The sequence below is a fragment of the Apis mellifera genome, linkage group LG12, assembly GCF_003254395.2.
Source record: "Apis mellifera strain DH4 linkage group LG12, Amel_HAv3.1, whole genome shotgun sequence".
In the NCBI taxonomy this organism is placed as follows: domain Eukaryota; kingdom Metazoa; phylum Arthropoda; class Insecta; order Hymenoptera; family Apidae; genus Apis; species Apis mellifera.
The window spans coordinates 1,474,873-1,496,928 of NC_037649.1; the positions used below are offsets into that span (position 1 = coordinate 1,474,873).

Here is a 22,056-nt window from a genome sequence, read left to right on the forward strand (position 1 = left end):
TGTCGAAGCCCGTCAAAGGTAAAACAACCGACATATATGATAAATCGATCGAAGATTTTTGCTTAACGATAAATTTTGCAAAAACGCGAACGTGAAATAAGCGTTAAAAATGGAATCAATATTAATATTAACAATCTACAAACCAGATAAAAAAATGTCAGTCTATTCCAGGTTGAAGTACCTTCAATATCACCGTACCGTACAAGTATCGAGAAACTGAAGAAGCTATCGTATCCATTAGATATGGATCAAAATAAGTACATAGAAGTAAGAATCTTCGAACCTGTTGCAGAAATTCCTACTTCCGACACCGCCCACGAATATTCCATAAAAACGTTGAGCACGATTCACGAGTGCGATAGCGCGAAGGTTGCACACGTGCAAAGAAATTTGAAATCTAACGTCAGAAATTCCCCGTTCTCTAAACAGAGGGCGGACCCGATCCGTGCCGACGGCCCCCTCGACATCGATCTCCTATTGCGTTATTACGCGTGCAACGCGGACATGGAGAAGTCGATAAACAAAGTTTTCGGGGAGATAGACGAGCACGTGAGCAAGGACGTGGATCAGGGCGGCCCTCTCGTCGAGTTGGCCGCCGTTTACAAAATTTGCGACTCGTTGAAAAACTCGTCCAAAAGTTCCTTGGTGTCCACGTTCAGATATCTCGATGTTCTCGCCAAATTACAATCTCTGGTACGTGAAAGTATGCGTGCGCGTGCGTGTGCGCTACACGAAGCGTATACGACGAATTATTTCAAATAATACTTTTAGAAAATTCCTTTCTCCCTCGCAATTTTTCGAGATATAAATAAAAATACTTTCTTACTTTTAGAAAAAAAGGAATAAAATAATTTTTAATCGATTCCAGGTGCGTCGATGCAGCAACGAGAGGTTGGACCATCTTTTATCGACGGATCCAACGTTGAAGTTGTGCAGGCATTGCGGCGTTGTCAGTTGCACGAATCCTAAGACCGCGTTCATCGAGCAACGTATATCCCCCCTCCCCACCTCCTACTTCTTGAGCACGCAAATGTTCTCCGACATACCGAGCAGTGGCGACGACTTCAGGAAACAGAATCAAATAGGCAGAGGAGGTGGCAACAAGGAGCAGACGAGCGCTCGGCTCGGCAAATATTACAACGTGCAGAGGAAAGATAACCGTTTCTCGCGCAAGGAGAGGATGGTGGAGAATGGAAAGGCGTACGGTTCGAGAGAGGTTAGTTTGAGGGTTAAACGGGAGAACAATTATCATTTGGCCCATCCGGCTCAACGCGTCGAGACGATGGTGGCCGAGCGCGAAAACGAGGACACGACGCAGGAGGGGAGCAACGACGAGGAGGGGAAGTCGGAGTGCGCGAGAGCGAAGAATTCGTTCAAAGTGACGTCGAAGCAGATTTGCAACAATGCGGAGAGCAAGGAGAAGTCGAGAGGCGGCAAGTTCTACGCCGAGGTTCAACCGGCGAGCAAGAAGCCGGATTGGAGGGCGAAGGACGACATGAACGGGAACGAGTGCAACGAGAAGATTCTAAGGGACATCGTGTACGAGACGCCCAAGTCGGAGTTGGGGGGGGAGGAAGTGGGGGGGGACGGGTCGTCGCTGATGAGCGAGAAACGGGACGACGACGAGTCGGCGACGGTTAAAGTGGTTCACGGTGCGAATTCGTCGGGCAACGTGATGGCGTATTTGGCGCGCGGCCGCCTCGAGGCGCTGGACGGAAGAGAGAAAGAGCCCGTTTCGAAATCGGGCGAGAGGCGCCACGCTAGCAGATACGCGAGCAACGAGAGGAGTTTCGTGTTGCACAACAACCGCGAGCGGAACTCGGAGTTTTTGATCCGGGAGAGATTGGTGCCCAAGGAGAAGTTGGCGAGGAGCTACGAGAAGAAGACGATCAGGCTGGAGCCCGTGCAGAATTTGAAACAGTTCAGGAGCGCCACCTGCCTGATGGAGGACGACTCGTTGGAAAACTGCGAGCCACGTGGCCAGATCGAGATAGGCCAGGCGAACGAGAGCAACACATCGATGGTGAGCTCCTCCTCGGCCGAGAACATGATCCGGGAATGGGTGAAAGCGCCCCTCCAGAGGATCCAGAACGGAAGGTTCAACAAAAGTTCGGACACCTCGAAACCGTCGGTGATCGACTCGAAGGAGGGGAGACGGTTCTGGACGAAGGAGAAATCGGTTCACTGCGGGGAGGGTTGGGCAGGCGGGGAGGAAGCAAGGCGGAGCCAATTGGAGAATAATAATAAAAACGCGGGAGAAGAGATGGAGAAGAGATCGTCGTCGAAGAACAAGTACTCGAACAGGCAGATTATATCGAGCATAGTGGGAGGGTTCAAATTGTGGAGCAGCAAAGAATCGATAAGCAATAAGACGAGCGAGAAAGGGGAGAGGCCGGAGGCGAGGAAGAGCGAGAAGCGTTTCGGCAAACATTTGTTCGAGTCGTTCAAAACGTTCAAATCGTTGAGATCGGTGAGATCGAAGAACAGCAGCGAGAACAAATCCTCGTCCGCCACCTGCTCGTTGTCGGATCGCGTGGGCAACGTGACGCGTAAGATCATTTACAACGAGTCCTCGTTGAAGAACGTGATAGACAAGAACGGGAACTACGGGAGGAACAAGATGGAGGACGTGTTGCTGTTGTACAGGAAAGTGTTGGAGAGCACGGAGGAGATGGATTGGCGGAGTTTCCAGAGATTCGTGGAGAACTTGCACCCGAGCAAGAGGAATCTTTGGAGGGATATTTGCAAGATCATTGACGAGAAATTGGAGGTGACGAGGGGGGACGACAAGAGCGCGGAGATATGCATAGAGATCACGTCCACACCTTTCGAGGATGGGAAGAGGAAGGAGAGGAGGGAGGGGAGCTCGAACGAGATCGTGTTCGAGATGGACATAACACTCGGGGACATGGAGAGGTGTCTTGGTAGGCAACTGTCCTCCACCGAGGAAGAACAGCTTGACACCCTTAAGGAGCCCAGTCAAGTTATTCAAGTTCGAAACGGCGAGGTTTGTGATATTGAAGAGGACTCTAATCAAGCTGAATAAGCGGTCTTCGCGCCTGCTTTTCAATTTTTCGCCCGTATTATATAATTCTGATTATCGTCCTCTCCACTTCATCCTTTTTCTTCGTTCTTTATACTTCCTGTCTATATCCCATCATCCCTATATTCTTTCATCTCTCGAGCATCGTTGGTTGATAAACATCGCAAAATTATTTGTAAATAATTGTTATTGCAAAATTGAGAAATTTCGCTTTTTCTTATTATATATGTATATAATGTATAAAAATGAGATTGTACTTTTGGAGAATTTGAAATATATAAAAAATGTTATGCAACTTCTGCCTCTCATTTTGACCGATTTTCGAAAATTTTCAATGTTCGATTTTCTGATTTTATTTCATTCGTTCTAAAATATATATAAAAGTCAATATTCCATATAATGATGATTTAGTCGGATTGGAGATAAAGAGGAGGTAAGAATTTAAACATAAAAATTAATTCTTCCAAAATCAATGAGATGATATTGTTTAAATTATGCATTTTCAAAATTAAATGTAATCTCAGGTAAGTATAATTTTTATCATTATTACCATTTACACTATTTACCGTTTTTTTAATCGTTTATTAGTAATGTAAAACTTCATTTGCATTTCTATAAATTTAAAAATACCAGATCCAGATTTCAACTATTTATTAGACTTGAATATTGTCTTGCAAAGTTAAATCAGTTAATTAAAAGCGACTGAAAAGATATTAGATATATTCAAAGAAAAGAAAAATGTATATATAAAATTATAAATATCTCCTCAATTCGTATCTCATTCTTGAAAAGCCAAATAACACAAAGAATGACAGAAAAGATGGCAGAAATATTTACTCAACTCTATATCCCCTTCTCTTCCTTATCACGTTGACAAGAAAGATATATCGATTGATCGCAAAAATCTCGAAAGCTTCTTCATGTATAGAAACATATGAAAGATATTATTTTATTATTAAATATATATATATTTTTTTATAAAAAATGAGTTATCCACAAAAAAAACAGATTTATTCAAAACAGAAAATGTAGGTTAGTTTGAATAAGAGAAAGTACTTATAATTGTAAAAATCTATTGATATTTCCTCAATTCCTATACATATATATATATAGAAAGGGAAGAATCATATATATTTTTGTCTTCCTTGCAAATTGAAGAAAAGATTTCATAGATGGGCTAGATAAATGTAAATAGTAATACAACAAATTATAAATTATAAAAAAATCTATCAATCCTTCACTCTTTCATCCCAATTTATCTCTCTTTCTAAATCCAAAACAGAAAAGATGGATTAGCTATCTAAATAAAAGAAATTATATAAAATTGTTGTAAAAATCTATCAATTTCAATATATAGAAAAAAAAGAATTATGTACATTCTTCTCTTCCTTACTAAGTGAAGAAAAGATTTCATGAATTAGATAAATGTAAATAGCAATACAATAGTAATTTATCTTTCTAAATCCAAAACAGAAAAGATGAATTAGTTACTTGAATAGAAGAAAATATATAAAATTATTGTAAAAATCTATCAATTCCTATACATATATGTCTATATATATAAAAAAAGAATTATATATATTCTTCTTTTCCTTGTTGCAAAGTGAAGAAAAGGTTTCATACATAAGCTAGATAAATAGCAATAAAACAAATTATAAATTATAAAAGAATCTATCAATTCCTCTTTTATTCCAATTTATTATTTCCTAAATCCAAAACAGAAAATAGATTAACTACTTGAATAGAAGAAAATATATAAAATTATTGTAAAAATATATCAATTTATATATATATATATATATATATATATATATATATATATATATATATATGTCTATATATATATACAAAGAAAAGAATTATATGTTCTTTTCCTTGTTGCAAAGTGAAGAAAAGATTTCATACATAAGCTAGATAAATAGCAAATTATAAATTATAAAAGAATCTATCAATCCTTCTTTCTTTTATTTTATTCCACTTTATTATTTCCTAAATCTAAAACAGGTAAAATAGGTCAGCTACTTGAATAGAAGAAAATATATAAAATTATTGTAAAAATTTATCAATTCATATATATATATGTCTACGTATGTCTACATATATATATAAAGAAAAGAATTATATATATTTTTCTCTTCCTTATTGCAAAATGAAGAAAAGATTTCATACATAGATAAATATAAATAGCAATACAACAAATTATAAATCATAAAACAATCTATCAATCCCTCTCTCACAAAACAGAAAAAATGGATTATCCTATTTAAATAGAGAAAGACTATATAACTGTTACAAAAATCTTTCAATATAATTCTCTCAATCCCTTTCTCTCCTTTATACGTTTTCGAGTCGGTTAACCGTAGACGTAGAAAAAGTTGGTTAACCCAAATAACTACTACAAAATTACCACCCAAAAATCTACCAATATCCCCTCCCCCCTCTGTCCTCTTCCAAGTCACCTTCCCAAAGGTGGTAGATCGGTGGATCGCGGAAGAGGCTCGGCGGATGCCGAGGTGATGCTAGGTGAATTGGCAGGGCGCGCGCGGGGCAGGGGGAGGGTGGGTCGCCCCCGGCAGAAAGTAGGGGTGGTCCAGCGAGCAGATTCCTGGGCTGATCGATGGAACGACCGGCGCATTGGATTTTCCAAGAGTAGCGCGCGCATTCCCATCCTTTCCCAACAGCGTTACATCCACATCCACCTTTGTGTCTCTCCTCAGTCACTCACGATCCTGCCGCGGTGGTGCATCCCGCCTTTCCCCTTTCGTTGAGCGGCGGCACAGGCCCTCGAAGCAACGAGAGCAACTGTGTCACTAGGCCGTGTGCGTGTGGCCACGTGATCTCCTTCCGTTGCACGGTGCTGCTCTCTCCATCTCCGCAACAACCAACGTCCTCCAATCGTGTCAGATCTCACCGATCCCTCCTCTCCGTGGAGAGGATCCTCGAGTGCGCGATATCTTTCTTGCCGATTTATTCCTCTTTCCCTATTCCTCGAAAACGTGTGTGCTCGCTAATCCAACCCTTAACGCTATTGTTTCTTTGTATCTCGACTAATACACGTAGGTACGTAGCAACGAGGCAGCAAACGTAACGGCTCTCGGAAGTAACTCTCCTCTGGGTGAGAAAAGAGTGGATTGTCGGAGGATGGTGGCTCGAAATTTATTTTGCAATTCTTTTTTCCCTTCTTCTTCTCGAAGAGAGAGAAGCGAGAGAATTTGGATTTCGTTCGATTGATTTGATTGGTTATTGATCGGTAATGTAGTTTGTCCTATCTCGGTTAATTATTTTATTTCGGTTATACGTGTTTACATTTCTTGGTGTTTGTTTCAAACGTGTTCATCGAGAACGATCGATTTTATTCTACGTTCTGTCAGTCTTTATTCGGTGTGATAAAAGCAATTTCCTTTTTTTTTCTTTTTTTTGCGCATAACAGGCCACGATCGTGAAACGACGTGTTTCCACGTGTTTGATTCCACATTACCGACCAAGAATCTGACAACTAGTGTAGTGAACGTATGTATTCTTCTCTCTCTTTTTTTTTTATCTGCAAGTTCAATCTGTTCGTTTAATTTCCATTCTGTCTTCCATTCCGCGCAACGAATAATAAATGAATTCGAAATTAAATTGAATGTCTCGAATGTGCTTGGAACGGAGAGATAGTAATTATTTTATTTTTAACAATTTTCTATTATAATAACGATAATTGTCTTTTTATTAATTTATTAATAGAATTATTTTTTTTTCCTAATAAATTACAACAATTTTTCTCTTGAATTATTTTTATATTTATTCTCTTTAAAATTATTCGTTCTATCAAATATATACAGTTACAGTAAAATTTGAACGTATGAAAAATTTACAATCTGCGAAACGAAATACAAAAAAATCGTGGAATTGTTTCGACTTCTATCGATCCGATCGAAGCTAGAATGAAAAAAAAAAAAAAAAAGATTCGAGATGGCGAACGACACTCCCCTAATTGATTTATATGCGATGACAGGGTGAGCCTAACGTGCGTTCAGAGTAACACGAAAAGAACGGCTGATGTCGCTGGGAAGTGAACGGGAGAGTATTTGCCATTCTCAGGTGAGGACACGTGGCTTCTAGACTCCCCTACGACGCTCACGGATATCTTAATGATAAATTTATGAGAAAAAAACAAAAAAAAAAAAGAATGAAATGATTTTAGACGTTTCTACCGAAAACATGCACAAACGTCGGTCCCTCGATGGAAACGTACAGGAACAGGCTTTGCCCATCCCTGTTCAGATGTTCCTTTGGAGACAGTTGAGGTACTTATATATATATATATATATATATATAACTTATTATTCTCACCATTGAGTGAAGTAGATTGTTATGTTGTTGTCGCGACTTTATTGCAAAAATTTCACCGCGCAGAAATAACCGGATAAACAAAAAGAGGGGAGGAGGAGAGGGGGTATATGTAATTCGTAATTTTGAAGTTATCCGCAGAAGGACACATGGAATGTTAATTCGCGTTGATTTATATAGATGAATAATCGAGTTACATAAGGGGAGGATTCTTTAGTTGTGTAAGAAGCGGTATTTCTTTCCGATTGCTTAATTCATTGAGTGTAAATTTATGACTGATATCATATATACTATATAATTATACTATATAATTATCGAGTAAAAAAATGATTCTATTAAAGTCTACCAATTAAAATCGAATCTATTAATGGTGTAGTAACGTATATGACATGTGGATGTGCATAACATACGATTTGTAATTTTAATCATTGTTTCTTGATTCAATTTTACTTATCTTTCGTTTACCAAGCAAATAGTTTTATCTAGAGGAAAATATCCGGATATTTGTGAAAGCGTTTTTTTTCGTCTATGAAAAGTATTTACAAAAAATTTGACATCAAATAATCATACATTTTATAATTAAATATACAAGAATAAAATATTGGCGTTGCAAATACTTTTTATATATGTCGAGAAATCATCAGTCTCGATGATAAACAATATTTTCCATAATCGAAATTATCATTATCTCGATTAAACGCCATTTTTAACCATATTACACAATTGTACAGAATACGTAATTTGCACATTACAGGCCGTTCATTCGTGCGAAACTTGGCAAACTTCACGAGGCATCCTGCACGGTAAAAATTCATATACCTTCGTTTCTTTTTAATCTTCGTGAAAACACACGAACGTGTATGTTCGTTCGTTAACGAAAAATCTGAAAGTGAAAAAGGTACACGAATTGTACGAATTGTTAAATTAATTTATTTTAGTGATAAATTATATTTGTAATACGATTTTTTTATTCAAAGTTTGTACAGAGATATTTTTGACACGGGTTATAGGAAAAAAAATATTTCAAATTTGTAGATACAATGCTTTTAACAAATGGAGGATTTGTTTTGTACAAATTTCTCGCTTTCGTGATTGTGAACCTGTTGTGCTTTTCGTTTATATGCCTTGTTTTTTTTTTTTTTTTTAGTATTAAATTCGATATTAACAATTTTGAAAGCGAGTTCGGGTTGAATTTGAATATCCTTCGTTCAAGGAAGAAATAAAACTTTAATTTTTAACAAAAGGAAAAAGTTTATATTATCAGGGAAACTTAAAAAAATTCAAATTTTAACAATCTCTTAACGCGAATTAATTTATTTAAAATTTCGTCTCTGAAACGATAAGTCTGAATGAAATGAGTTAAATTGCAATTGTCAACAAGGAAATTTTCATTTGACTTATCATGGAAACTTTATTTTTTTCTTTTTTGCACTCATGGAATCCAAAAATAATAATAACAATATTCGAAGATTTGAAAATCGCAGCAAAAAAAAAAGAAAAAGGATTTCATGCCGTGCAAAATCCTTATCAATCATCCCGTCAGCCTTTTGTTTTCCAATACCTATCCGACCTGCACTAACAATGTAACCTCCTCCACGCTGCCGCCTCCACGTGTCACCTGCAGTTCTGTCAACACGCGCCAGGCCATCATGTAAGTTCGCTGATACCTGCCTGCTCCCAATTGCTGCTTGCCAACCTGTTTGCATAATTCTATATTTCTCTGATTACTCTCTGATTATTCGACTATTAAATGGAATTTAATATTGATTGATTGTAAAATTGTATATTACACATATTATTATTGCATGATTCTTTCTCTGTGAAGGCTGGAAATTGATGCACACTTGGGCAGGGATTTGAAGACGAAAAGAAGTATTTGTTTTAAAAGGAAATTGGAGTGGGAGAGGAAAAAAAGTATTATTTTTAGTAGAAATTTGTTAGAGAATATCAGAATAACGAATAATTTAATGTAATTAAATTATATTTATTATATGATTTTATATGAATTAAATTATATATTTTCTTCCAATTTATATTATCTATTGTAATAAAAAGTTCCAATGTTACTTGGAACAATATTACAATAATTTAAATTATTATGTGATTATATAATTATTATGATATAATATAGTTGAAAATTATATGGTATTGGATTCATCTTTATATATATAAACAGTTTTGAGAATTGGTTTTTGAAGAAAAGAAAACAATTTTGATCTTTTATTCCAAAATATGTGAAACTAAAGATTAATTCGTCTTTAATTTTATAAAGAGATCATTTAATTGAAGATACATTTGAAATATATCCTTCTTATTATTTTTCGTTCAATCTTCAATATAATCGTTTCTTTATTTTCTTATTTTCACTTTATTGTCTGTGAATAATAATAGTGTCTCTTAAGAAAGAAAGAAAGTAAGATCAAATTAGAGATCAAGTGAAATTTTGTTCAACTTTTCAATAGAATGAGAGTGGTTGATGATAAAATGGCGTGTTTAGTATAAGTCGCCATTGTAATGAAAAAGAAAAAACGAATCTTTATATAATTAATGCATAGTAATTATTTATATTATTCTTTCGTTTTCGAATTACAATAATACAAATGTGCATTAATTTTCCAAGCTAATCCACGTACAAATATTAACATTTGCTTCATTTTTTCTCAATATCTCTCAATTTTCTTTGTTGAATATTTTTGTGTAGCTTTTTTTTCTTTAGTATCAAGTTTAAATTTATATAAGTAGAATACAGCTTTGAATTAAATAATAATTGATATATCACAAACTGATATATTAATTCTTTTCTATTTATCTATCTTTTTCACAATTTAAAATTTGAAATAATAATATCAACAATTTTCACATTGTGACTGACATAATATTCTTATTTCTTATTAAAGAATATCTGATAGAATTGCAAGCAATTTAATAATATTTTTCTAATTCTTTTTCTTTTTTTATTACGAGATGCAATACAATTTTATTTTGCATCATCTACTTTGCTTAATATGCAAGTATTCTTTCTCCTCTTATTCATTTTTCTCACTGTTTTACTTGACTTCCTGTATTAAATTTATTCCGCGATCGATATTATTTTGTAACATTAATCTTGATTCCCCGTTTTTTCACGCGCCCTCACAAGGAGACCAAAGAAGCTTGTACGGTCAGTATTACAAAAGTATCATCATATAATTCACGATTTTGATTATTCTTAAAATATTCTTAAAATTTTCTTCTTTATAAAAGTCTCTAACTTATAAATTATATAAATTACATAAATATATATATAGGACACCTTTGGACGTTTTCATATTCTAGACACGAAAACGATGAAAAAAGTTCGAATACGCGTATGTCCGATAAGGCTTAATTAAGGAGTTATAAGCATTCTAAGATTGCGTTAGATAGAGCGAGACAGCGAAAGAGCGAGAACGCTCAGCCGGATGCGCAGAAGTGTTGCGTATTGCGATGTCGCTTGCGTAGAGCCTCGATGAAAATAAATTTACCGATACTTTTATTATATACAATTGATTATTTCAAATGAATTTCAGTGTAATTATACGTATTATATTTACCCTTATACATATATATATACGTATATATATTCAAGGTTAAAATATGATTATGCAACATGATGATATTTTATCAAAATGTAACCTAAATTATTAGAATAGAAAAGTATTGGAAAGTATTCTTCGGGAATGAAAATTCAAATATAGACTTTTAAAGAGATTATACATACTTGTATTTCGATTTATCATAAATTTTCGTCCCAAAGTTTTAATATTTCATTTTTCACTTCGTATTCAATTTTCGAGCCACGAAAAAATATCGAAATATTGAATATAATTCGAATTGTAAAGAAACAGGAAAATATATATATATATTTAAGAGAGAAATAATTAATTCAATGGCTCGAATCGGTAAGGTTAAAAGCTAAACTTTCGACTGTTCGTTGATAGTCTCTGGAGAAGGTGTTAGTTCAGAATCTTCACAATGATTTAACACGCTCTTTGAGCCTGATACTGGGCACGGTGCCACGATGGCGTTTGATACAAGCGGCTCTTCCCTACGTCCTCCACGCCACGGCCAATCTTCTCCACAATAGGTGAGATTGTCTATCTTTATGCGCGCCCGTTTTTGCCCATTTTTCCCCGCCCCTTTTATCTGTTTCTTCTCGTTAATCATTAAGGAAGGATTTTCAAACGCTCGGCGCGATGGAGACGACTCTGCTGTATATCCTTCACTGGATATTACTCGACGCTGCTGAAGAATGCGCCGAGACAGACGCCGACCCTGGGAATCCCTTTTACTATCTCTTTTCTATACCCACTATGAGTGTAAGTAATATATTGTAAGTGATTTACTTTCGTTAAAAAATTCTGAATTTTTGAAAAAGTGCTTCGTAAATTTTTGGGAGAGAAAATAAATTTTATTTGGTTTTATTATTATAGTAAGTGAATGATTGCTCGCTTGCAATCATGGAATAGAAGAATAAATAAATAGAAATATTGTAATTTATTTAATAATAAAAGAGACGATGTGATTTAAAATATGCACGTTATTTTGAAACGAATATTTTTTGCAAAAAAATTGTAATAATATTTTTAATTTAAACTATTAGATAAATTAGTATTTTTGATAATTTTATTATTTTTTATATTTATATTATATTATAATATTATGATTTAAAATATGCATATTATTTTGAAACGAATATTTTTTGCAAAAAAATTGTAATAATCTTTTTTAATTTGAACTATTTATCTAAATTAGTATTTTTGATAATTTTATTATTTTTTATATTTATATTATATTATAATATGCACGTTATTTTGAAACGAATATTTTTTGCAAAAAATAGTCATTATCCTTTTTAATTTGAACTATTAGGTAAATTAGTATTTTTGATAATTTTATTATTTTTTACATTTATATTATATTATAATGTTATGATATAATTTAAAATATGCACGTTATTTTGAAACGAATATTTTTTGCAAAAAAATTGTCATAATCCTTTTTAATTTAAACTATTTAGCTAAATTAGTATTTTTGATAATTTTATTACTTTTTATATTATATTATAATGTTAATTTTTTAAGTTTTTTAATTTTGACTGAATTTTTAATTATTACAGTTTTATTTTATATTATTGATAATGAAATTAATATATTTTTATTATTCTTAATTTTTTTAGTCTTTTCTATTTGTGGATTAGTTTTGGATTTATCATTATTGAAGAAGAATTAAGAATGAATTATGAATTAGGTCATCAAAAATTAAGAATAATAGATTTAATTTACTAATAATTTTATAATGTTTCTAATCATATATTTTTATTTATTTATATTATTTCTAAAAAGAATAAATAATTTAAATTTAATTATAATTATTTTATTAATAAATTCGTTTACTTTTAACTGAATTGAATGAATTTATATTTTTTAATTAATATAAGTAATATTTTTTATATAAGTAATATTAGTAGTATATAAGTATTAATTTAATATAAGTAATATTTTTTAATTAATATAGTTTTAATTGTTATTTTCATGGTTTAATTATATTAACTTTATGAGTTTTATGATTTTAGTCATTTTTTTATATTTAGCTTGCCAGTTTAAATATTACACGCAAAACGAGGCAATAAAAGTAATCTTCAAATGATTCGAAATATTTATAAATATCAATTTAAATTTCTTTTTTCTTTTCAGCTATTCGTCTACCTTTTCGCACCGCTGTGCAATCATCTAAAAGATATCGATTTTAAAACGAATCTACGATTGGAGAACGGGTTAAAAATATGGTCGGCTATGTACGAGTGCCGCCACCCGGATACACCTTGCTTCACCACACACTGTCGGATTAAACCGCAAGCTTTATGGAGCCGATCTTTCAAGACTTACAAGCAGCATCAAATGTCGGATGACGTGTTTGTCGGAAGAAGTAAACAAATTCACGTTAACATGCTATTTTTATGCTCTGCGGTTTCCGCTAATTATTGTAGGCAATTAGCTTGAATATGAGAATATATTACGAGAGTTTTTTCTTTAAAATAGAATTTGCATTTTTTTTTAAATGATCAAGAAAATTATTACAAATTTAATATTTGTTCAACGGATATTATTCTATTTTTATCTCTATTTTGGAAGAATTATTATTCAAAGCAATCAAAAATATCCTTATGATTTATTCTTTTTAAAATGGAAACAAATTTATCATATTGAAAATCCACCCAATCACTAATATAAAGCAATAAAAAATCATAAATTTCATTTTCATATTGTTCATATAAACTCAACTTATATTTAAATAATTAATTAATATCAAAAATATCCTTATGATTTATTCCTTTCAAGATGGAACAAATTTATTATATTGAAAATCTATCCAATCAATAATATAAATAATACAAAGCAACAAAAATCATAAATTTCATTTTCATATTGTTCATGTACATATAAAGTTGTATATAACTCATTATATATTTAAATAAGTGGTCATTTAGAAAAATTATTATTCAAAGCAATCAAATATTTTTTCCAAAATGGAATAAAATTTATTATATTATATTGAAAGTCCACTTAATCAATAATATAAAGCAACAAAAAAATCATAAATTTCATTTTCATATAAAGTTACTATAAATTCATCCTATATTTAAATAATTTTCATTTGGAGAAATTATTATTCAAAGCAATCAAATATTTTTTTCAAAATGGAATAAAATTTATTACATTATATTGAAAATCAATCCAACAAAAAATCATAAATTTATAATAAATTTCATTTTCATTATCCATATACATATAAAATTACTAAACTCATTCTATATTTAAATAATCAATCATTTTGAGAAATTATTATTCAAAGCAATCAAAAATATTGTTATGATTTATTTTTTTCAAAATGGAATTAAATTTATTATATTTTATTAAAAGTTCACCCAGTCATAAATTTCATTTTCATTATCCACATGTACATATAAAATTACATATAAACTCTATATTTAAATAATTGGTCATTTGGAAAAATTATTATTCAAAACAATCAAAAATATAATTTATTTATCTATGATTTATTTTCTTCAAAATGGAATCAAATTTATTATATTATATCAGAAAGTCAATAATATAACAAAATAAGTAATCAATCATTTGGAAAAATTATTATTCAAAGCAACCAAAAATATTTTATAATTTATTCCTTTCAAGATTGAAACAAATTTATTATATTTCGCTTATTAGACATTGAAAGCCCGCCCAGTCAATCCGTCAGCGCGTTTTCCGATCAAAGCTCGGACAAACCGTCGACCAAACAATTGGACGAAGACGTGAGTGATGTAAAAAAGAAAAATCAGACTTCGGTATAAATATAAAAAATCTTTAATCAATTTTCAATATATTCCCTTCCAGAATATTTGGGTATCGTCGCCAAAGGATACCGTGTTTCCAGAAACCATCCCCGAGGAGAGCTCTGGTACCGAGGACGAGCACGTAGTGAGTAAACTCTAAACTATGAACTATCCTTTCTTATTGATTTGATCGATGAAATAACGTGTATAATGTGTACCAGATGATCTTCAGGTTACCATCCCTCAGCGAATCGGAGAAAGCGCTTGATGGGGTAAGAAAAATACGGAATTTTCTTTTTTTTGATTCGAATAAAATTCCATTTTTTCATATTTCCTTCTTTTTTTTTTGGGAATGATTTGTGTTTTATATTATATTTATATACAGCCAAACATTCTGAAAATAGATATAAATAATAAAATTGTATTAAAATTCTTCCTTACAAATGTTATTTCATTATTTCATTATTATTTCATTCAAATATTTAATATTCTGAAAATAGATATGAATAATAAAATTGTATTAAAATCCGTATTATTTATTACTTATTTATTGTTTATTAATAATGTTTATTCTCAAAGATATATTTCTTATAATTTCTACTTTCATTCAAATATTTTTAGTAGATTTTAATATCTTGTATTTTGTAGGATATTAAAATTCTTCCTTACAAATATTATTTAACATTCTGAAAATAGATATAAATAATAAAATTGTATTAAAATCCGTATTATTTATTACTTATTTATTGTTTATTAATAATATTTATTCTCAAAGATATATTTCTTACAATTTCTACTTTCATTCAAATATTTTTAGTAGATTTTAATATCTTGTATTTTGTAGGATATTAAAATTCTTCCTTTCAATTCTTCCTTCCTTCTCATTTAACATTTCTTTCAATTATAAAAATTTTTCAATTTTTCTTCAATCTAAAATACTTTGCATAAAAATGATTAAAGGTTAACAAAATTTTCGTTGGATTCCATTATCTATTATATTTATTATATTTATATTTATATTTATTATATTATATTATATATTATAATTATATTTATATTCTATTATATTCTATTATATTCTATTATATTTATATTTATTTTATATATATATATATTATTTTATATATTTATATTTATTTATATTTATATTTTTATTATATTTATATTCTATTATATTCTATTATATTTATATTCTATTATATTCTATTATATTTATATTCTATTATATTATATTCTATTATATTCTATTATATTTATATTTATATTATATTTATATTCTATTATATTTCAGGGTGAGGCTAGTATATTTCACGTGGCGATGGGCAGGACGACAGGTTTCTCCAAATTAAGGATAGAACAAGTCACAGCAATTTCGGCACTGGACACGAGACAATATCAAGAAAAATCGTCGAGCATCGGGTAATTTCTTCCAATAATAATATTATTATTATTATTATATATCCCATACTCCTTTCATCACAAATTGTTTTTATTTTATCAAATAATTATAATAATTTAATATTTTAAATTGTTTAAATTTTGTCAAATAAAATTGGATTGGCAGAGGTCTAGAGAGAGAGAAGGAAGATCAAAAAACGGAGAAAGAAACAATGGACGGGTCGAAAACGAAAGGATCTCTCACCCAACGAGGTCCCGGTGATTCGAGCATTGGAGGATTAACGAGCAGCTGCCCCGCTATCGATGCAGACGTTCGAGCCGCTACTTTCCTCGACGTGGCTGTGCTTAGGTGCCTTTTTGTTCCCCAATGGCAGGAGGAAGGTGTACACTGGGCTCTACAATTTTTATACCATAGGCATGTATGATATACTGGGCTGATTAAGATAATTAATTTTGCACGAATCTTGTTTTGTTTCTTCACTTGTGAAAATAATAATTGAGAGTTGAATTTGTTTGAGGAAAGTGTATTTTACTTATCATATTTGAGGATTTTTTTTTTTTAGAAAGAATTAACATTGTGTTAATTCTAAAGTTTAGAATTAAAATTTTTTTGTAAGTAGATATTGCTTTTCTCTCTTCAGTGCTTCAGAGCTATGATGTTGATAAATTTGTTTGAATAAACTGTATTTGATAAGATATATATTCAGATTTATTCTTTGATTAATAAAGCTTTAAAGATTTGTATACTTAAATAACTTAAATACTTTATATATATATTTATCTTTTTCATTTAAAATTTAATAGTATTTAATATTTAATTTTATTAAATTCAATAGTATATAATATTAATATTTAATATTAATAGTATTTAATGTTATTGCTGTAGAAATGGAAAATATTTTCATTCAACGAAAAATGTCGTCCTTGAAATATTAAATTGAATTATAGTTCTCGTTTTAATCGTGAAAAATGGTGAATAGATTACGCATGATAAACGAAGAGACATCTGTACAACAAATGCCACGTCGACGTAGTAATTCTTTACCGATACCCAAGATAGAAGTTTCGATTTATCAAAGTCCTGAAAATAAGAAAAAGGACGTGTCGAAAGATTTCATGGAAGTGCCGGAAGTTCGAGATGTTTCCTTGCTGACTGGTACGTGTGAAAATATAGAGAAAATAGAATGAAAATTTAAATGAAAATAAAAAATTTCACGATTTTTATTTTATTTGTGTTTCATGTTTTTCTTTTTTTTTTTTCGTGTCCCAATTTAGGCCATGATGGCGACACGAGTCATACGAGGCGAGCCAGTGAGAAGTCGAAAAAGAGAATGAAAATGGCTGATCTTAAAGCATTTGTTGAGACAAAGTTGTTGTCAAAATCCGAAAAGGCGCTTGAAAAAATTGGCCAGGAGGATTCGAAAATGTTATTTGACCAGGTAATTGATGAAATATATGGCGAACTTTTAAATTTTTACTCTTCTTTTAATTCATTCTTTGATTCATAATTAATAAACCATAGAATTTCATGTAAATCCATATCTTTGATATTACATGTATTTCACATAAACGGCACAAATTAATGACAAGTATTTAAAGGATTCTTCGAATAAAAATAAGTTTTTAAATATCCTTATCCCACTAAAAGTATATTAAAATTAGCAAAACTTTGAACCGTCATAACTTCGAAAGTAATAATTTCTGATTGACGAATCGAAGATCGTTAGAAGCACAAAACCTTTTCCTTTGAAACGCATTTTCATTTATCCCGATACGACCTCTGGTTTCCGAGATATCTTCTTATAAAGCAAAAGTAATTTTTAATCGTATACGTTAAACCTTATTAAACTCTATTAAAAATAAAATAAATTTGAGCCGTCATAACTTCGAAGATAATAATCTCTGATCGACGAATCAAAGATCGTTAGAAACACAAAACCTTCTCCTTTGAAACGCATTTTCATTTATCCCGATACGACCTCTGGTTCCTGAGATATCTTCTTATAAAGCAAAAGTAATTTTTAATCGTATACGTTAAACCTTATTAAACTCTATTAAAAATAAAATAAATTTGAACCGTCATAACTTCGAAGATAATAATCTCTGATCGACGAATCAAAGATCGTTAGAAACACAAAACCTTCTCCTTTGAAACGCATTTTCATTTATCCCGATACGACCTCTGGTTCCTGAGATATCTTCTTATAAAGCAAAAGTAATTTTTAATCGTATACGTTAAACCTTATTAAACTCTATTAAAAATAAAATGAATTTGAACCGTCATAACTTCGAAGATAATGATCTCTGATCGATGAATCAAAGATCGTTAGAAGCGCTGAACTTTCTGCTTCAAAACGCACTTTCGTTTATCTCGATACGACTTCTGGTTTCCGAGATATCGTCGTGCAAAGAGAAAAGTAATTTTCGTATATCTTAAACCTTATTAAACTCTATTAAAATTAGGAAAAATTTGTATCGTTATAACTCCGAAGATAATGATTTTTAATCGACGAATCAAAGATCGCTGGAAGCGCTGAACTTTCTGCTTTAAAACGCACTTTCGTTTATCTCGATACGACTTCCGGTTTCCGAGATATCGTCATACAAAGAGAAGACTAATTTTCGATCGTATACCTTAAACCTTATTAAACTCTAATTAAAATTAGGAAAAATTTGTATCGTTATAACTCCGAAGGTAATGATCTCTGATCGACGAATCAAAGATCGTTAGAAGCGCTGAACTTTCTGCTTTAAAAAGCACTTTCGTTTATCTCGATACGACTTCCGGTTTCCGAAATATCGTCGTATAAAGAAAAAAGTAATTTTCGTATACCTTAAACCTTATTAAACTCTATTAAAATTAGGAAAAATTTGTATCGTTATAATTCCGAAGATAATGATTTTTGATCGACGAATCAAAGATCGTTAGAAGCGCAGAACTTTCTGCTTTAAAACGCACTTTCGTTTATCTCGATACGACTTCCGGTTTCCGAAATATCGTCGTATAAAGAGAAAAGTAATTTTCGATCGTTTACAATTCCATTCCTATTCTTTACTCGGATCTCTCGCTCGCACCTCCGCCTCACTGATCTATCCCAAACTCCAGGCAAGCGATAGACAGAATTCTTGGAAAAAGATAGCATGCACTTCCAGGAAAGAAAAACGTCACTGGATCATGTCGCTCATTCACTTGCACTGTCTTAAACGCTATGAAAACTTTGAATTCTTATATCTCGACAATTATTTGAGATATCGGGATAAAACAAAAATTGATTTCAATAATATGGTTTTCTCTATTTTTCGAATAGATTTTGATAACAAAAAAATTTTTTTAAGTCACGAAAATTTTACGAAGTTTCTCTTAATTAATTTCCTGTGAGTGGACGTGAAGTGTATTCGATAACAACGCATTTTAACTGTATAAAAATTCACTTTAGAATTTATTCGTCCAAAATGTAATAATTAATAATAATATAAAGTTTTTTTTTTGTTTTAAATTATTCGATTTATAATATTACAGTGTTTAGAGGATTAAATAATTTAACTTTAAATAAGTCGTTTAAATTTTATTTCTAGGACAGCCATAGGAGCCTCGACACGGGTGATGATAATTTAACGAGACCGACCTCGACGATGTCGAAAATTTTTGAGGCGAAGGACGTCGATCATATGAAGCACCCAACGAATCTGATAAAAGGAAAAAGCATGCCAAGTTTAAGGTAAGGGAACACACGCTTGCAAGTAAAATTAAATCCATCTCAGAATATTCTATTTTATATAAATTTCTTCTTTCTTTTCATTATTTTCTTCTCTTTTACTCGTACTTACATACACATTAAACGACGATCCTTTCAATCGTTGACAATTTTATATTTTTTTTTTAAATTTTTCAAACACAAATGTATTTGATCAATATTTCATCGATATTATTTGTGTATGTGCGTGCGATATCTTAAATCTTAAATCAATTTTGCCAATTAAATTCGAGCAATGAAAATGAAACTGAAAATTTCCAATTTTCTTGGAAAAAATATAGCAATGCTTAAACTACTGTACGCTGTAAGAAACAAGCATTTTAGACAATTAATTTTTCTCTTCGAATGTAGATTATTAATCAGTGTTGGGTAGTATATATATATATATATATACATATTATATTATGAAAAATGGCATCTGTCAGCATTCATTGTTATCTAGATTCAATGTATTTTGTTCATTTATTAGAAGGAAATTTTTTTTATATAATTGTCAATCATAGAGGGTTGGTAAAATATTCTTATTTATTAAATATAATAATTAATTACGTTTATCTTAATTATGTAATTTAGATGGATGCCACTTTGGCTTTTATGATAGTTTCTTATATAACATTCGTAGGTAAAAATGTAATGTATCACGCTTATTTTAATTATTTATTTTAATTATTATTAGCACAATAATCATAAATCATAAATAGAGTTAGAATAAACTAGAAATTATATTAATTATATTAAATTTATTATTGATATTATTACAATGTTTCATATTTATATAAGCATAATTTCAAGGCGAATTTTTCAGCCTTCATCTATTCTTCTTATTTTTAACATATATATTCAATTTATGATAATTGAAACGTTTGTTTAGAAAGATTGCAAGTGCATTGTTCTGCAGCTTGTATTATTAGCTCAGATCTTATATATTATAAGAGAGAAATTCATCTTTTTACCCAACACTGACATATTTTCCAACTGTATAACTGAATTTTTGATAAATTATCCCAAAACTATGTTATCCTAATGAACAGGATAGATTCTTCACGATGAATATACATCGAAGAATCGTGAATCAAATTGATTAATTTTTAATTTAAAAATTATATACACGTTTTTAAATTATAAATTTGTAAACATATTTTAAACGAAATAAAGAAAAGACGTTGTATAATTGGATAAATATTTTTAAATTTAACCAGTAACTGAAAATATGTATTACATATTTAACACATTAATGCTGTTTTCATTAAACTTTTCCAATTATTCTCAAAAGTATTCAAAATATTTTATATCTGAGAATAAAAATTTTATTAAATTCATTCAAAAGGAAAAAATATATAATATTTATACTAATTCAATTTTTTAAACGAACAAATCTTTCAATCTCTCTGCCATCTAATTTCTAATAATTTCAATATATTCATTATCAAATTGGCTTTCTTTAAAACAATTTCTTCACTTTACCATTTATTCAATTTACATCATCGCAAATTCAAATTTCCCTCCCAATTTTACAAATAATCTGAACATTTTCGAATAACAAAAACTCCATAAGACTAACTTTTAAGAAGCATAAATTTTCAAATCAATTTTATACGAAATAAATAAAAAGAAATACGAATATAAATTTGTAAATACATTTCAAATAATAAAAAAAGGTATTATATTATACAATATAAATTCTTCGATTTATATCCGCGCCAAAGGATCTGCCTACACGTTCATTCGAGTGACACAGTTTTGCCCACTACTGCGTTTAATTTGATTTAAAAAGAAAAAAAAAAAAAAAGAAAATCCCTCGTTTACAAAACTTATGCGTAAACTTATGTTTCTCTGTGTGTCTCTCTCTTCTCTCTCTCGTTCGCCTTTTCACCCCCTGAACTCGTACTCAGCTGCTTGATTAACGAGCTGACCGCGGGAGGGTAAGTCATCAACGTCACTCGGAGGAAGTTCCGTACTGCAGCTCGGTTTACACGCTTCTTTTACGAGCTTCCTGCTTTCCGGTAGGGCGCACAATTATCCTTTAAACACACACACACATACATACACACACATACCACGCCCTAACCGCCTTGGCCAGAAACAACGGAATAAACAATTTTCTTTTCTCTGAAAAGTATATATATATATATCTCTTTCTCTTTCTTTCTCTCTCGGACAAACGCGATCGATCC

General features: G+C 31.0%; 2 protein-coding genes across 18 annotated transcripts in view; both read left to right on the plus strand.

Moving 5' to 3' along the window:
* Positions 1-134: 134 nt before the first annotated feature.
* On the plus strand, positions 135-3,307 carry LOC102654436. Its single transcript, XM_006558845.3, has 2 exons — positions 135-693; positions 869-3,307. The coding sequence occupies exons 1-2, from the start codon at positions 244-246 to the stop codon at positions 3,044-3,046; spliced, it is 2,628 nt and encodes an 875-aa protein (XP_006558908.1). The 5' UTR covers positions 135-243; the 3' UTR covers positions 3,047-3,307.
* Positions 3,308-5,742: 2,435 nt separating this feature from the next.
* The window catches only part of LOC726032 (protein unc-80 homolog), a 54,587-nt gene continuing 38,273 nt past the window's right edge, over positions 5,743-22,056 (plus strand). For 7 of the 17 annotated variants that reach the window (XM_026444202.1, XM_026444215.1, XM_026444212.1 and 4 more), the window contains exons 1-18: positions 5,744-6,103; positions 7,041-7,126; positions 7,230-7,332; positions 8,130-8,178; positions 9,000-9,026; positions 10,515-10,535; positions 11,335-11,480; positions 11,565-11,712; positions 13,090-13,321; positions 14,623-14,708; positions 14,791-14,874; positions 14,951-15,001; positions 16,021-16,148; positions 16,294-16,542; positions 17,108-17,283; positions 17,403-17,566; positions 19,704-19,846; positions 21,775-21,804. In XM_026444202.1, coding sequence (XP_026299987.1) covers positions 7,247-7,332; positions 8,130-8,178; positions 9,000-9,026; positions 10,515-10,535; positions 11,335-11,480; positions 11,565-11,712; positions 13,090-13,321; positions 14,623-14,708; positions 14,791-14,874; positions 14,951-15,001; positions 16,021-16,148; positions 16,294-16,542; positions 17,108-17,283; positions 17,403-17,566; positions 19,704-19,846; positions 21,775-21,804 — 1,820 coding nt within the window. In that variant the 5' untranslated portion in view covers positions 5,744-6,103; positions 7,041-7,126; positions 7,230-7,246. Of the gene's footprint in view, positions 6,159-6,534; positions 6,554-7,040; positions 7,127-7,229; positions 7,333-8,129; positions 8,179-8,999; positions 9,027-10,514; positions 10,536-11,334; positions 11,481-11,564; positions 11,713-13,089; positions 13,322-14,622; positions 14,709-14,790; positions 14,875-14,950; positions 15,002-16,020; positions 16,149-16,293; positions 16,543-17,107; positions 17,284-17,402; positions 17,567-19,703; positions 19,847-21,774; positions 21,886-22,056 lie in introns of those variants that run through there. The other 10 variants (XR_003305836.1, XM_026444214.1, XM_026444216.1 and 7 more) reach the window with 7 other exon arrangements.